This window comes from Telopea speciosissima, chromosome 4, assembly GCF_018873765.1.
Source record: "Telopea speciosissima isolate NSW1024214 ecotype Mountain lineage chromosome 4, Tspe_v1, whole genome shotgun sequence".
NCBI classification, from domain to species: domain Eukaryota; kingdom Viridiplantae; phylum Streptophyta; class Magnoliopsida; order Proteales; family Proteaceae; genus Telopea; species Telopea speciosissima.
In genome coordinates this window covers 3,622,459-3,638,484 of record NC_057919.1, presented here as the reverse complement: position 1 = coordinate 3,638,484, position 16,026 = coordinate 3,622,459, and the positions used below count along the sequence as shown (strand labels likewise).

Sequence of the window (16,026 nt, the reverse complement as noted above, 5' to 3'; positions counted from 1 at the left end):
TGCTACTTGTACAATATTTCCATCAACTTAATTCAAGTGACCCCTCCTGGAATTTCCACTGCCAAACTTATTTCATGAGCATAAGGGGAGCTTGTTCTAAAAGAATTATTCCACTCTTAAAACTTGTACTACAAGTTTCCTTATTATATCTGAACCATTGCATGTAACCATAATTTATGAATCAGTGAGACTTGAGAGGCTGCGTAAAAAAACAAAGAATTGTGTAGGATAAAACTTCTTTTTTTCTTTCTCAATGTGAGGAGAATCCAAAGTTGGCAAAAGTCATAAATGGTAGGAGATCTGACCAAAAGAAAAACAAATAAAGAATAGAAATTGAAGAGATTTTTATACAAATCCCTAACACATGTCTAATAGAAATTGAACATGATTGACCCTCAATATCCCTAGCACATTTCTTGATATGATCCTTATCTCTGTCCAGCTTTGCATGTATGGACCCATATGTTAGCACCTTGAAGAGTCTTCCTTATAAGAACTACAACATTATCCTTATATGAATAAAAAGAGTGGGACATCTTAATAGTGACTTCCAACACACTAACTATTTTGTTTTTGTTAATTCAAGGATAAAAATTGTACTTATTTGTGCAAGAAGACTTGTACCAGAATTTTGATCCTTCAACAAATTAAGACTCAGACACTGAAAACTATATATGAATTGAAACTTGGTATGCTTTCTTACCACTAATTAAACCTGATGAATGATTAGTCAAAATTCCCTACCTAAGCAGATAAATTAAAGAACATTAATTATGCATCTTCACATTTCTGTTAGCATTACCAACAAGGCCGGGACAGGAAGGATCCCTTAGCTATCACTAAAAAGTTCCCCAGACCAGATTGCAAACTGGTGGTTCAAATCAGTGGGCAACTATCTATATATCTACTCTTCTAATATAACCATAATATCAAGTGGTCCCTATATATGCCACTGGGCAGCTATCTTTCTTCAATTCTTGATGTTGGGTTGGAAGACAGAACCATGTGAGACCTCATGAAGTGTGTCCCTCACCATTCACTAAACACTTGAGATGATTGGGTAAGTATATCACTTCTTCTATATATATATATATACATAACAATACATACCAAAGGCAACACCCAATTCTTGGTCTAGCTTTCCTTTGCTCTTTGGATTCTTTGAGATCTTTAAATTCTCTTGTTCTTCTATAGATCCTCATTCACACAAAGCCATGGGTATCCGTTTACCTGCAGGGATGATTCATGCTAAGCAAATCCTCCGAAGATCTCTTTTGCGTGCAATCCAGTTAGCAACCGATGTTCCTAAAGGTCACTTAGCAGTCTATGTGGGTGAGAAACAGAAGAAGAGATTTGTGGTTCCAATGTCCTATTTGAACCAGCCATTATTTCAAGACTTGCTAAATCAAGCGGAAGAAGAATTTGGGTTTGAATACCCAATGGGTGGTCTTACAATTCCATGCAAAGAAGACACCTTCGTCGATCTCGCTTCTCGTTTGAATGGCCTGTGCAGGAGAAAGTAGGAAATTAGTAATGAGGGAAAGGCCCATGTCATGTATATATCTATACATTTTTTTTGGGAGGGTGGGGAAGGCAGTCATGAGAGAAACGGAGAAATCTTTGTAAACAATTAACTTTTTGATAGAAAATGTAGCATTTATATTGACTAATTGTCTCTTACTGTCAGCTCGATCTTTAATTTTTTATTAATAAGCATGATTCTTCTTCTCAAGTAACAATATCCAGCTTCTTCTTCTCTTGCCTCTTAACTAAGACGAACTTGACTATGATTCTACAACCTCATTCAGTCATTCTTTTCTTTTCCTTATTTAGTCAATTCTGTAGTATAGATTTTGAACCTTAAGCCCAAGGGGGTGGACTTACTGAGCTAGATAGCGGAGAGGAAGAGGGAATCTGTGTACAGGAAAGATGAGGATTAATTCTCAGATACTTGTAATTAGTTGAAGGCTACGTTTGCAAAACATTGAGATGTATCAGTATGGTATTCGGCTCATTCAGCGGGAGCTGGAGAATCCAGCCCCCGAAAAATAGGGGTGTTTGGGTCATTTCACAGGCGGACATCAACATTTTGAACGCAACGGTTATAGGGGAGCTTGGGACTAAGGAGAGGGGATGTTTTCTGCGCTGCCTTTGACATTGATGTCCGGACCCCAGGCAAGCCATCGCCGACCAGAATTTTCACAAATCTTCAATTCTCTGGCCGGCCTCTTACACCATTCTCTGCAGACTCGAAACCTCAGAACCACAAAGGCCATTCACGCTCACTTACTCAGGGTTGGATTGATCTTCAACTCCTTTAGCCTTCACACCAGCCTTATCCTAACATACTCCACATGCCTTCACCGCGACCATCTTCAACTTCAAAACTTAAACAACTTCCTCAGCTCCTTAAACCCCACCGAACCATTACCCTTCAATGCCATTGTCTCTGCTTTCTCTCGCAGTGGCTTCTCTTATCTTGCTCTCCGGACATTCTCTTTCATGCACGCCACGGGCGTCCCCTTGGACACGTATGCCTTGTGTAGCTCCTTGAGGTCTTCCTCTTCGATCAGAGCGTTAGCTCCTGGCAGACAGATGCATGCTCACGTTTCCAAATCAGGTTGGTCCTCTAGTGTTTATGTGGGTACCGCCTTGGTTGATTTGTATTCAAAATCATCATTGATCGGAGATGCATCGAAGTTGTTCGATGAAATACCTATGAAGAACACTGTCTGCGCGAATGCACTCCTGTCTGGGTACGCGGAGGCTAAGTTGTGGGGCGACGGACTTGAACTAGTTCGCTCGATGTCGTCCTCTTTGAGGTTGGGTTATGACCGGTTCACTTTATGTGAGCTTCTGCGGATCTGCACGGGGCTACTGGCAATTGAGTTGGGCAGGCAGGTTCATGCCAATATGATCCGTAAGATAGCTGATGTCGAAAGTGATGTATTTCTACAGAGTTCGTTGGTTGAGATGTACGGGAAATGTGGGATAATCGACAAGGCTCGACATGTATTCGACTTGGCAGGAATGGGACGTGAAGGAGGGATGGAGAGAACAAGAGACGTTGTATTGTGGACTTCGATGCTCAGTGCATATGGTAGACATGGCAGGTTTGAAGAAGTTATTAGGCTGTTCCAAGACATGTTGATGGCAGGGATGAAGCCCGATGGGGTGGCTTTCCTGGCAGTCATCTCAGCATGTGCTCACACTGGACAGGTGAGCCTCGGGCTCGAGTATTTTGAGTCCATGACGCCTGAGTTTGGGTCGGACCCTGGACCAGAGCATTACGGTTCTGTAGTTGATCTGCTTTGCAGGGCAGGGGAAGTGGACAAGGCATGGAATTTGATTACTGGGATGCCCTTGAAAGAGAACTTAGGTTCTGATAGAAATGGAAACAACAGTCATCGTAGCAGCAGCAGCAGCTGTACTGGTAGGAGTGTTTCTGTATGGGGGGCACTGCTCAGTGCTTGCAATGAAAATGGGAATGTTGAGCTGGGTAAGCTGGCCGCTCAAAGGGCACTTGAGTTGGATCCTGAGAATGTAGGGATCTATGTGTTGTTGTCGAATATGTATGCAAGGTTTGGTATGTGGGATGAGATTGGGAAGTTAAGGAAATTAATGAAGGAAAAAGGGTTGAAGAAAGATGTAGGATGTAGTTGGGTAGAGGTATCAGGTGATTCAGGTTGATTAAAGCTAAAGTCTTTTGCTCATGAGATGTTGCTTTGTACCCACTATCTTCAAAGGCGATCAGGAGAAATTACTCTCCAAATATGCTACAGAAGTTTGGAGCGGTATGGAGAGAAATTTGGATTTGGATCTTCTGCGGCCCAGGGTTGAGCAACCATCGTGCTGCCCTCAATTCAGAGGCTGCCATGTGTATTTGATGCAAATCCAATGGTTGGTAGATGAGCTCAATGCAAAATTAAAAAATGTCAAGTCTCTGTCTACCAACTATTGGATTGGCATCAAATCCACGTAGCGGCCTGTGAGTTGAGCACAACACGATGGCTGCTCAACCCAGGCCGCCTAGGATCCAAATCCGAGTAATTTCTATGCAGGTTTGGCGGTACGGGGAGAAAATACGGAATTCTTCAAAGGCATGCAGAGTAGGACACAAAATCACCAAAATTAACACTTGAGCTTCCAAAAAGAGATCAGACAGTAAATGGAGGTAACATAGAAATTGACTGGCAAGGCCCTGTGTATAACTTTGGACGGTAGGTGGAGTCTTATTTTTTCAATGGAGGGGGATCTACACAGTAGCACTGTGTAATGAAATATTATATGCTAACATCTTATTGATTGTTGGATCCTGTTGCGACATATTCTGACTCGAGCTGCGATCTACTTGGTCTGGTCGTCCTGCACAAGTAAACAACAGAAGACAAGGAAGTGCCGGCCTGAGTCGATTAGTACACTCCGATGCCTAAGTCAGAGTTTGCAATAGATAAGAATCCCAAGTTAAAGAACTTGAGCAAGAAAGAATGAATTCAGTCCCCTTACCTTGGCTAGGTGTGTCTATTTATAGGTTCAGGATTCTATACGATATCCAAGCTTTGCTTGATCCTAGACGATAGTATTGATTTCATGTAATCCTAGGTGGTACGACCTCTGGTCGACATGTGTATCGACTAGGGTCATGCCTAAATCATAACTGTAGTCACGCAGGAAGTGTGATTTTGACCTGATCGAGGTCCATGGTTGGGTTAGGTCAATTAACCATTCCTTCTTCTGGCGAGATTAAATTATCCTGAGGTCATGTTCTCGACCCGAGTTCCAGGTGAACATGCTAGGTGTGGTCTGGTATGACACGTGTTGCTTGGAGATTATTGGTTGGGGTAAATTATGGCTCATCAGATCCCCTCTATGCATTTCAACCATTAAATCTGTCAGTTCTTGTAATGCCACTATCTTCGCCGCCACTACACCTCTCTTTCTCTCTCTCTACTGCAATCCAGTAGTGATGCCCATCTCCCCGCCCTCTCCCTCGCCAGCTTCGGCTCCCCCTCTTTCTCTCAGCATGCCCAACCCAACCCAGAGGGTGGGGTTGGGTGCGCAAAGAGGGAGTAGTAAAACAAATGCCAAGATGTTTCTCTTTAGACCTTTCCACAAAATATCTTAAAGCGAGGAGGAATATTAACCTTCCATAATAACTTCCACATTTTAAGAAATCCAACTCGTTGTTCATAAGAAATTTAACTACTATACGAGTTGCGCAAGCAAACTCACCATCCTCAGTCCAAGAGCAGAACCAACCACCCTAGACTTAGTAACTATAGGAATTCGAACAATAGATTGGGCCATAGCTGATGGGAAAAGAGAGAGTATAAAGCCTATAATTCTTGCTTGGACCCTGCATTAAATCATCCACAAAACAAAAAACAGAGCTGATGTATAAACCTATTGGAAGATGAAATCACTAATAGTAGAAACTCAAGGAATGCTCATTCCACAAGCGAATGGAGGAACCAAAACAAACCTTCTTGCAGACCATCCTCTTAAGAAGAGGTAAAATGTGACTATGTGAGTGATGCTGCCCTAAATTAGAGAGCCCTTTTTGTGCAAAGTTAATTGATCAAAAAGTTCAGAAATAGGAAAATATCAAGCTTGAAGAAGAACTTAACACCAGAGATCACTGGCCCTAGACAGTCGCCTCCACACAATTTTGGCCAGAAGAGCTTTATTATGGGTAAGATTAGACCTAAACCCTACCTCTCCTAAAGTTTTAGGTAAGCACATCCTTCCTCAAGACACAGAGTCTACCTTTTAAAGGTATCAGCCTCACCTCACCTCACCTCACCAGAACTAAGAGCTAATTGAATCAAACCTACTACAAAAAAATGCAACTACATGGAAACAAGACATCCAAAAAGTAGGAATAGAATTCAAAACGACTATAATTAAAATAGATCTATTAGCTTGAGAAAGCAACAAGATTTTCCAAAGATTCAATTTCCCGTGAATTCGATTCAAAACACCCCACCAAAAGTTAACATGCTTATTTTTTTTGTTAAAATTTGAACGATGGGATTGGGTGGAGCCTTTTTTTATTTTTTTTATGATAAAAAGAAAAGCTATTGGAATTAGAAAAGAGAAATATATACATGGTTTTTGGCTTGCGCATATATAGCTAGGTTCAGCGCAATGACCCAACAAAATTTATCTCTTATCTTATCATAAGCGATGCTAGGATCTAGATTACTTATATATAACAAGTCTTTAATAAGATATCAAGGCCACGGAGTACTAGTTGGAGATGGAAGCACATCAGTGATCTTTTGGTTGGAGCACCAAATTTCTTTTATCTTCAACCCCATGCTGACAGCATGGTCTAGGCCCGTTCTAATACTAAAAAGTTCTGGTTCCAAAAAAGTGGTGGCTGTAATATACCCTGCAGCTAAGAACAAAAATCTTCCATCTAACAAAAAAATATACGACCATCCTACCAGATTTACTCCTGGAATCTGGAAACTTGTACAAATTAAAATGGGATATTTAAGAATTGAAAGCGAAGACCAATTAGAAATAGTACGCACCGCCTCATTACTATCTGTTACTTGGTGGGATGAAAGTGGTGGGGGGAAAATGTTTAGGCCTACTAACCAACGGTTGACCTGTTTGAGTACCCAAATTGCATTTGGTTTTTCAGAATCAATAACAAATTTGTTTCTAGCAGCCTAGATAAAATAACAAGTTATAATGAAAACTTCAACATACCAAATGATAGAGGGCTTGTCTAACTTGCGAGATGAGAAAAGATTTAGACAAAGATCTTTCAAGGTGGCATTGGCCAGGAATTAACATGAACCCTACCCACCAAATTGCCTTGTGGATTTTTATCTTCTCAATTGCACTTGAGAATCCAACCATTAGACATGGGTAGTGACGTCTTTTTAATCTTCTCAAGTGTTGAGTGTACGGTTGGATTCTCAAATGCGGTGCACTGCTTGCATTGTTAGGTGCTAAGTTATGGACTACCAAAGCTTTTTTTTAAATCTTGTGAAAAAAAAAAAAACTGTAATTAAATGTGTTTTTCAAAACCATAGTTAAAATTTCAAACCTGGACCGGTGCCGTTTTCTGTTCGATTCCTGGTCCGGTTTTAGATATAGAAAATAGAAACCATGCTTCGTGGAGTTGCCATACCGTCCCAATGTCCCTGGACCTGGGAAGAAGCAACACCCAACGGGAATCCGAACTCGCAGAACTGTAAACTGTAGCTGCCTGTAACGAAATTTCGAAAACCTAAAAAGGAGAGGAATTTGAGTTTTGGAGTCTTTTGTTGACAGCTTTAATTTCTGATTCCTGGCGATTAGCACGCGAGAGGATTCGTTGCTGAGAAGTCGAACTGATCAGAGTAAGATGCCTCACAACTCTTCAGTAAGAAAACTTGGTGGTGAGCAGTCGGACGGGGGCGGATCTTCCTCAAAATCTCAGCGCGGTAAGGCGGGAAGAGTTACAGAAGACAACGAGAAGAAGGTGTCTGACCTCTCCTTTCTCCCATCTTCCAACTTGAACTTTTTCCTACTACGGTTTTATTCAAGTTGTGAATTTTATCAAAAATCAATATCTCTGAATCTTATTCTTTCTTACTCTTTAACGACGGCTATTTTTCCGTAGAGTTCTTCGAACAAGCGACTTAAGGACGTTGAGATCAGCGTTCCGATAGTGTACGGTACCATCTCATTCTGGCTTGGTAAGAAGGCGAGCGAGTAAGTATGGTTCCCTCTCTCGAGTCTCACAGGCTACTACTACCTGTTCGAGTAATTTGCTCTTACTCTTGCTCCAATTAGGTATAATTCGCATAAGTGGACTGTTTATGTTCGAGGGGCAACAAATGAGGATCTGGGTGTGGTGATCAAACGTGCAGTCTTCACCTTGCACCCTAGTTTCAATAATCCCACGCGGGTCATCGAGGCACCTCCATTTGAGTTGTCGGAATCCGGTTGGGGTGAATTTGAAATTGTCATCACCCTTCATTTCCACAGCGATGTTTGTGATAAGCAATTGGACTTGTGAGTTTCTTTTCCTTTGCTTATTGGTTTCACAGTTACCGGTGGGTCCAAGGATGGTCAGATTTATGCTGGTAACTATTGAAAACGTGCAGGTATCACCATCTGAAGCTGTATCCCGAGGATGAATCCGGTCCCCAGTCAACCAAGAAACCTGTTGTCGTGGAAACTTATGATGAGGTTGTTTTCTCTGAGCCTTCGGAGAGTTTCTTTGCTCGTGTACAGAATCATCCTGCTGTAATTGTGCCGAGGCTACCTCCTAGTTTTAACTTACCTCCCCCTGGTTTGGGTCCTTTATGTGCCACTTTTCCAATGTTTATTGCTCCTTACAATGCTCTTTCCAGGCATGATTTTACCTTTTAGCTTCTGCAGGATCAATCGACAACATGAATGAAAATAAAAGAGGTGATACCAAGGATCACCCGCTAAGTCAGTGGTTCATGAATTTCTCAGAGGCAGATGAGCTATTAAAACTTGCAGCAGCTCGTCAACAGGTCAGCATGCATTAATGTTTCCTATTTTATTTCCTTATTATTGAATTCGCTCGAATTTTTCTAGTCATTGTTCATGATAATTGCCATTCTGAAGAATGTACAAACCATCTTCGTGTTTGCATGTGTGTTGTGGAGTGATGCAGTGCAATTTCACCATCCTAAAAGTTATGAGTCTATAATACAAGAAAAATCTTCCATACTGCCCTCTCTAATGACGAAGAACTAACAATTAATAGTACTTCAGAAATTGCAAGTACAGTCTCAACTCAGATAGCATAAAAGGAACTATGGTGTAGAATTTACAGCTGAGAATCATCAAAGTTATGTAATTCATTTGATTAGGTAGAAAAAGATAACCCATTCTTAGCATATACTTAGCTTCAATCAAGTACTCTTCTAGTGTAGTTTCAAGTAAACCTTAGGCCTTTTAACACCTCCAATGATATGAAGAGGAGAGTTGGAGCAACTACATGCTTTGGATTTCCCATGCCTTCTATAGACTCAACGCTTGGAACTTAAAAAAAAATCTATACTTATTAATTTTCTAGTTACGTTAAGACTTGCGAAAAACTAGTAGACAGAAATTATAAGCTAAACCCAACTAGGCTCCTATAAATCAATCCTAAACTTTTTTTTTTTATTTTGAACCCAAGAGTGAAACTTAACATTTATTTGCAAATTGCAATGTTACAATCAGTTGATTTCAATATGCTTCAGTGTTGAGTTACTCGAGTAAGGTGCACCCCAAAAAGAAAAGGCCTGCTCTGATCAACTGCAAGAAAAATCCTATTGCTAGATAAATGTACTACAAGCTGAATATATCAGAAGCGCAGCCAAGTCCACTCTGTTTTGAATCTTAGGGCAAGAAAAAGAAGGTCCCCCACCAACCCCCCCCCCCCCCCCACAAAAAAAAAAAAAAAAAAAACCTGTCAACCTGTTCCTCTACGAAAGGAACCAACACATGGGCATACAGTAAAATGGATCGTAGTTTTGATATCATGACCTATTTGCTGCTTCTGCTTGTATTCTATCCTCATTGTGCATTAGAAAGATGGATTCAATTAGTCAATTCATCAAATATTTTGAATTTTCAAGCTTTACTAGGATCATTTTGTCTTATGATTTTGGGCTTACCTCTGCTCCCACATTTTCTTGCAGTACATTTATTAATTAGTTTTCGGCATGTTGGATCATTATAATAGTATATTGGGTTTCTGGGGATAGAGGGTGAGCCTCTGTGCAATGGTAAGGTTGCTCCATTGTGACCTAGTGGTCGTGGGTTTGAGTTGGGAAACAGCCTCTTTGCAAAGTGGAGGTAAGGTTGTGTAGATTATGACCTCCCCAAACCCTGCATTGGCAGGAGCCTCGTGCACCTGGTATGCCCTTTTTTTGAGGATGTTATCTCCCTTATCCAAATCTTCTTTATCTATTTGTAACCAAGGTTCGAAGTTCCGGTTGAAACCTAGCTGAAACCTGGTAAGTTTCAGCTACAGGTTTCGACTACTGCTTTTGAGGCACAAATGGCCAAATTAGGTCCCGAAACGTTTGGAAAATCCTATTTTAGGCTCTCTTAACATAGTGGAACCGTTAGATTGTTAAAAAAAAATATACTTTCTCTAATATAAACTATTCTACTTAAAATTTAGTACTAGAACACACATAATTCAATTAAAACAACTAATATATGCATTGGGACTGAATAAGAATAAATATAAATTAGAAATCATTTCATAATTATCAAATGTTTTACATGGTTCATTACAAACTTTCTAGAGAGTGAAGAATACAAGCAAGTTACATCGGACCCCTCTGTCCATCCTGGATTCTTAGTACCACATTGAGTTCCGTACAGAATCAAAACGACTAGTAGACTGTTATAGACTTATAGCAAGTTATCCTCCAATTGTATCACAAATGTTGGCCACAACTGCCCTATAAATGGCATCGTCAACAAACTGTAGGTACCTTAAGTGGATGGTGGATGTGGAGCTGCCATTGGCATATGGTTGGGGGGGGGGGAGTTTTTGCAAAAAAAAAATAGTTTTGGAAAAAGAGATATACCTTCAACTTTGAATCTTGCAAAAAACTTCTACAAATGCAGCAAATCATCATTGTAACCTGTAGATGCGTTCAAGTACTTCCCAACATCTTGTTCCACAAAGATATAGGAGTGCACCATTGCCTATACTATACGAGATCAAGGGCCCACGAAAGGTGACTTCTCAATGAGGCCCAGTCCTGTGCGTGCCCTAGCGGAGCGATCTCAAAATTGATTGAAATGAGTCCATTCGCAACGCACGTTGATTTGGCCAAAAGTCACAAAAAAACTGAGCTTTCCAACAAATCCAAGATTGCTTAAATCTGATTTATATTGAAGGAGTTATGTTTCAGTCAAACTTAATTTGGTGTGCGTGAATGCAGTCAAAATCGCTCTCAATGAAAATATTTTTTAAGACATCAAAACAAATGAATATTTTACCACACTTTTGGTTTTTAGCAATGTTTTACCATATTAAGATTTATGGAATTTTTAGATTTAAGATAAACCCCAACATTTAAAAGTTGAAAAATTGCTCCTACCGCCAAAAATCCAGTTTTTGCTCTTGAACTGGGGTTGACTTTTTATCTTTTTGGAATTTGATTTTTTAACTATTTTTATTGGATTCAAATAGGGGGTATGTGCTTATTTATGAATAGTATCTTAAGTAAATGAAATAACAAATATAAAAACATTTAAATAATAAATATAAAAACATTTAAATAGCAAATATAAAATCATTTACTTAAATGATGTTAGGCATAAATAAGTGTCTGTATATCAATGTTTCCCACCAAGATGACCGAGACCACCTAAGTAAAGGTCTGTATACCAAGGTTTCCCAATGAGATGGCCGAGACCACCTCGAGCCGAGACAGTGTATTTCTCCCATTTCGCCTTTGATCTCGTCTCGGTTTTGCAAAAAACCGAGATATTACCGAGATCTCGGCGAGTTCTTGTTTCATGGTCAAGTCTGACAAAATTGATTGGGTTAATGTTTAATGGCATGGCCACTGAATTTTTCCTTCTTTAGAATACAACATATATTTTTGTAGTGTCAATATGGTAGTCATTCTGTATAAATTAGCAGACAAGAATCTGACCATCATGGAGCATGCTGAATTGTATGTCTTTTGATTCAGTGAATTAATGTGCATGATGCACATGGAGGGATGTGACAATTTCACCATTTATTCTTCTTGATAAGGAGATTCTTCCACGAAATTCAACCCAACTGGATTATCTAATGCATCTAGCTACTGTGTCTGTTTTCACGTATCACAATATCCATTAAGAAGTTGATAGATGAGGTGGTCTAGGCATCTGATCATTTAATTTTGGCCAAGTTTTTTGTAAGATACTAAATTTTGCACACAGCTCTATGCACCTGCATTATACATGGGCATAATGTTGCATCGTAACCCTTAACTAATCAAAAAATAAATAAATAAATAAATGCATATGGGGTGCATATGTGACTTTAGTTTGTTTTTGGGGTTGGGCCATCCTGATATTAGTACTTTCAGGCTGCAGTTTGTTGGCATGTTCTTGTTCCTAAAGGATCAGCACATCATGATGTTCATAAACATGTGCAATAATAAAGGGAGAATGTTTCCTGCCTTGAGGCGTAGCCTACACTAACTCCCCCTCTCTCTATCTCTCTCCTCCCCCCATGAAATGACCTCCCTGCCCCCTATTGATTGAACCAATAGGGGACGGTCATTGGCTCTTGCCTGCCCGCATAGCCTCTGCTACCAGGCAGGAAACATCCTCCCAATAATAAATTACAGGTTCTGAGAATATGAGAAGCTCTTGTAGTTTATATTAACTTTTAAATTTCAAAATTGTCTCCAAGCTTCTTCTATGGCCAAGGAGGCGCAAGTACTTTTCTAACTGACTAACTGGCCCTTGCTCTGCCTGAAAGCTTTCTTAGAAGACAGGTATGGCTCTACTCGATGCCCTTTGCCCTGAAACAAGAATTCTGGGGTTGATCTGCCTTGACCACCACTTGATCCATATATGGTCTTCTGTGAAAATTTGGTCCTCCCACTATTCTTCTATATCAATCATCATCTTGTTGTGTGTATGCAAGTTTCCTGTGATTTTGGCTGTCCTTGATATCCTCTAAGCATCGTGTTAATTGCTCTGTTTTAGATGGGATTGCAAGTAAGCTTTGTCCAGCCTCATGGGCTTGGGGCTGGGTTTGAGTTTAATATCTTGGCCTCATTCGGGGCGGGCACCTAACTATAGTTCTTCAATATTATCACTTAGTTCCTCATGACAACTCAAGTTACTTAACATTTGAAGCTAGTTAGATTTTCCTTTTAATTGATACTTGTAATAATTTTATCTTTAAATGTATAGCTTGAAATCCACCTGCTGTTTCAATGTTTAAAGTCTCTAGACAACATTTGAGATATGAAATTACTTCTTATGGCAATTAATTTCCAATATCTTAGGTGCAAGCTCACATTGCGAAGCTTAGAAGACAGTTGAATGTGCTTGATGGGCAGCCTCAACAGTTAAAGCCCACGGCCGGTCAGTGAATGTACTTTGGCCCACTGTGTCTTCAGTGAGTTTCTCCTCAAGTTGGTTCATTCGTAGGTTTGGAAATAGTCTGCAATGTAAAGGTTATGATGCTGTCAATTAGTTCAAGCGTAGCTGTCCTTAAACGCGCATCCCCTCTTTCTTTTGACCCTATTCCTTTTTTTCCTTTATGCAAGAAGAGTTGAGTAGTGGTATTATGGTATCATTTTGTATCAAACAGCAAAAGGGAAAAAAAAATGTATTAGTTGATTTTGAATTGAGGAATCTTGGTTTCGTCTGTGTTCAACTCTTTACATATTTGGAATCTGAAACCCTTAGTTTTGCATCCGATATTATCAACTCTCTCTAAACTGATACTTGCAACGGAAAAGTGTGTTTATAAGGATCGGTTTTGAGGATCACTACTGGCTGTAGACATTTCTGCCTACTTAGATGGTGAAAGAAATGATGCACCTGCTATTCATAATATCTTTAATTCCTAGAAACAGAGAGATTAAAGACTGAGTATGAGGTGCAATAGAATTCTTTGCAATTTGTGTAGTTAAGCTCTAATTGGTTGCAATGTGCATTGGGACAAGACAGAACCCATTTGTCCAGCTTCAGTTTTTGAAGTGTTTGTGACTCATGCTCAAGGTGTTGGTAAAAGAACCTTTACTGATTTGGGTATTGATAACACTGCCGTATGGACACTCTTTTTCTTCATCTTCCGTGGTTTGATGGATTGGATGATCAGGGTTTTACAATGAGGAGTAAATTGTCTTGGTGTTCCCTATTGAGTGGAGTGTTGCAATTCTTTCAGCTATCTTTCCATTTTGGTTCAAATGCAGTTTTATCACGATTTTCTAGGTTTATTAATTGAATCCAACTATTTTAAGTCCAGTCAAACAGATTTGAATTACCTTTTATATTTAGTTGCTTAATCTAATAATTGAATCTAAGGATAATTTTAAGTCATCTCTATAGTGACTCTTCAAAGGCAATGTTGACTTTTCTCAAAAACCACCTAACAGTTCTGGGCTTTATTTCACATGTTGGAAAAATTAGGTTTTGCATGGTTAGATTAAGGAATAGAGAAATAACTTGCACTCCCAAGTTTGGGCTTCCAACTTCTCATGGGATAGCAAACCTGAAGTATGGAACCTTTAATTCTTTTTACCATTGTGATCTTAAGTACCACTCCTCCCATCCTTGGTTTTTTCTTTTTGGAAGTCTTGTTAGTTGTTACATTCTATTAAGATTCAAGCAGCAGAAACTTGTACATGCTTGAAAGTATTGTATTATGGTGCATCCTTGTGAACTAGAGCTGTCTGAAGTTTAAATTATTGGCAGTGCCTGAGAATAGATATATGCAGTAAATTTTGACCTATAGGTCTTTTTTTTGGGTAGAATTAAGAACTTTAGTTAGAATCTTATTATTCAATCTAAATTAAATCCTTGAACCTTTATGACTTGCTGATTGAATTGGGTTTTGGCTGCCCTAGTACAATGTCGGTTGGTCAATGAAATCCAAATTCAAATTATTTGGTTACAGTTGTTTCGGTTATTTAATAAAGAATGAATGAGGGGTTGATAAATCAATTTGTACCATAATATTGATCTTTATAGTACTGTTTCTTGTTGATATATTGCTTTTATTTATTTCTTTATGCTGTCCACTTTATGATTTAGCTTTCATTCACACCTTGAAGCTTTAGTTGGCTGTAGGGACCCTTGCATATCCTTTGCTATCTTTGCATGGACCATTGCAGTAAAGGGCGTGGTTGTGTTTGCAGAATGGAAAAAAAACATGGTTGTTTAGCTGTTGTAAAGTACAAGATCTCACATCAATGGTCCCTTCTTGTGTTTTACCAGAGGTACATGTGAACGTTGTTGCTACGGACACTTATTTAGTACCTCCAGGAGTCCTTTCTGGTTTCCAGGTGGGTCTCATATTTGCTGGCAAGGCCCTCTCTCTCTCTATCATTGGGCAATTTCTCTGTCATTTGGCCCAGTCTTAGTTAACCGTAAGTGAATTGGCCTCCATGGAATCCAATTTCGGTTGGGAATCAGTCTGAACCCTAGAAATTGGCTGGTTTTTTTAATCAGGAATCAGATCCAGCTGATTCTGATTCAATTCGACCAGATTGCTCAAATAATGATCTAGCTGGCATGCATAAATACCGATTAGTGACCCTGCCTTCCATCTTATGCTCTGCCCATTATTGGTCTCTGATACTTATTTCGTGTCAAGATGTACAATTAGTGTACCAAATAGTTTCGAACCCGGATCACCTACCCGTGCATGTATGCTTTATGTACAATTAAGTTATGACATATGCCCTTGTGCTTTCATAAATTTTTCTTCATGCTGACATTAAGAGTGTATGGAGGGATATTTATGGAAGCAAAAAGACACGTCTCATCGTCTAACTGTATGAGAAAAAATCAAATACGAGTAGGTGATCTAGTCTCGTAAATTTCATCACAATTTAATCAACCAACCCCCCCCCCCCCCCCAACAGCCAAAAAAAGTTTCATTATACCCAGGAAAGCCCCATTGAATGTTGATTAATGCTGGTCATTCTTAACCATGCTGTTACTGTGCCTCTGATTTCGAGTGGTCTCGGCTCTTCCATTCTTGCATTGAAATGCTTCTCATTTTGAGTTAATTAATCTTGGTTCATCCATTCTTACATTGAAATTATCTTGGAGAAAGTTTTCCTTCACTACGTGGTGAAAGTTCACCATATCATCTTATGGTTCACAAACCCCTATAGGGTTTTAGTATGTTCCCCTAAATACCCTTCCACACGCATCTGAATACAATATGATCACCATACTTCCATCCATAGAGGTAAAAGACACATTTCTTCCTGTACTAATCTCATGCTAATTGCTAACTACTTCATTGTATGAGCCAATTGTAGAAAGCAAAGGACAACAGTACAAATAGTA

The 16,026-nt window shown here is 39.5% G+C and overlaps 3 protein-coding genes across 4 annotated transcripts; all 3 read left to right on the top strand.

Annotated features, from left to right (window-relative positions):
- Nucleotides 1-1,035: 1,035 nt before the first annotated feature.
- On the top strand, nucleotides 1,036-1,609 carry LOC122658458 (auxin-responsive protein SAUR21-like). Its single transcript, XM_043853433.1, has one exon. It carries the CDS (start codon nucleotides 1,215-1,217, stop codon nucleotides 1,521-1,523), a length of 309 nt encoding a protein of 102 aa, XP_043709368.1. The 5' UTR covers nucleotides 1,036-1,214; the 3' UTR covers nucleotides 1,524-1,609.
- Nucleotides 1,610-2,145: 536 nt separating this feature from the next.
- Nucleotides 2,146-3,708, top strand: LOC122658452 (pentatricopeptide repeat-containing protein At3g12770-like). Of its 2 annotated transcripts, none has more exons than XM_043853427.1 (2): nucleotides 2,146-3,384; nucleotides 3,415-3,708. In XM_043853427.1, exons 1-2 carry the CDS (start codon nucleotides 2,161-2,163, stop codon nucleotides 3,688-3,690), a joined length of 1,500 nt encoding a protein of 499 aa, XP_043709362.1. In that variant the 5' UTR covers nucleotides 2,146-2,160; the 3' UTR covers nucleotides 3,691-3,708. The 2 variants fall into 2 exon arrangements, with proteins under 2 accessions (XP_043709362.1, XP_043709361.1); XM_043853426.1 differs by having other exon boundaries at nucleotides 2,146-3,389; nucleotides 3,420-3,708.
- Nucleotides 3,709-7,215: 3,507 nt separating this feature from the next.
- On the top strand, nucleotides 7,216-13,345 carry LOC122658454 (transcription initiation factor TFIID subunit 14b-like). Its single transcript, XM_043853430.1, has 6 exons — nucleotides 7,216-7,480; nucleotides 7,622-7,713; nucleotides 7,795-8,016; nucleotides 8,109-8,296; nucleotides 8,386-8,507; nucleotides 13,005-13,345. Exons 1-6 carry the CDS (start codon nucleotides 7,364-7,366, stop codon nucleotides 13,089-13,091), a joined length of 828 nt encoding a protein of 275 aa, XP_043709365.1. The 5' UTR covers nucleotides 7,216-7,363; the 3' UTR covers nucleotides 13,092-13,345.
- Nucleotides 13,346-16,026: the final 2,681 nt, after the last annotated feature.

Bases quoted from the DNA above. Each gene is read 5' to 3' on its own strand.
- LOC122658458 (XM_043853433.1), top strand. From the start codon at position 1,215: ATGGGTATCCGTTTACCTGCAGGGATGATTCATGCTAAGCAAATCCTC.
- LOC122658452 (XM_043853427.1), top strand. From the start codon at position 2,161: ATGTCCGGACCCCAGGCAAGCCATCGCCGACCAGAATTTTCACAAATC. The intron at 3,385-3,414 runs GATAGAAATGGA...AGTCATCGTAGC, and splicing joins TGAAAGAGAACTTAGGTTCT to AGCAGCAGCAGCTGTACTGG.
- LOC122658454 (XM_043853430.1), top strand. From the start codon at position 7,364: ATGCCTCACAACTCTTCAGTAAGAAAACTTGGTGGTGAGCAGTCGGAC. The intron at 7,481-7,621 runs GTGTCTGACCTC...ATTTTTCCGTAG, and splicing joins CAGAAGACAACGAGAAGAAG to AGTTCTTCGAACAAGCGACT. The intron at 8,508-13,004 runs GTCAGCATGCAT...CCAATATCTTAG, and splicing joins TTGCAGCAGCTCGTCAACAG to GTGCAAGCTCACATTGCGAA.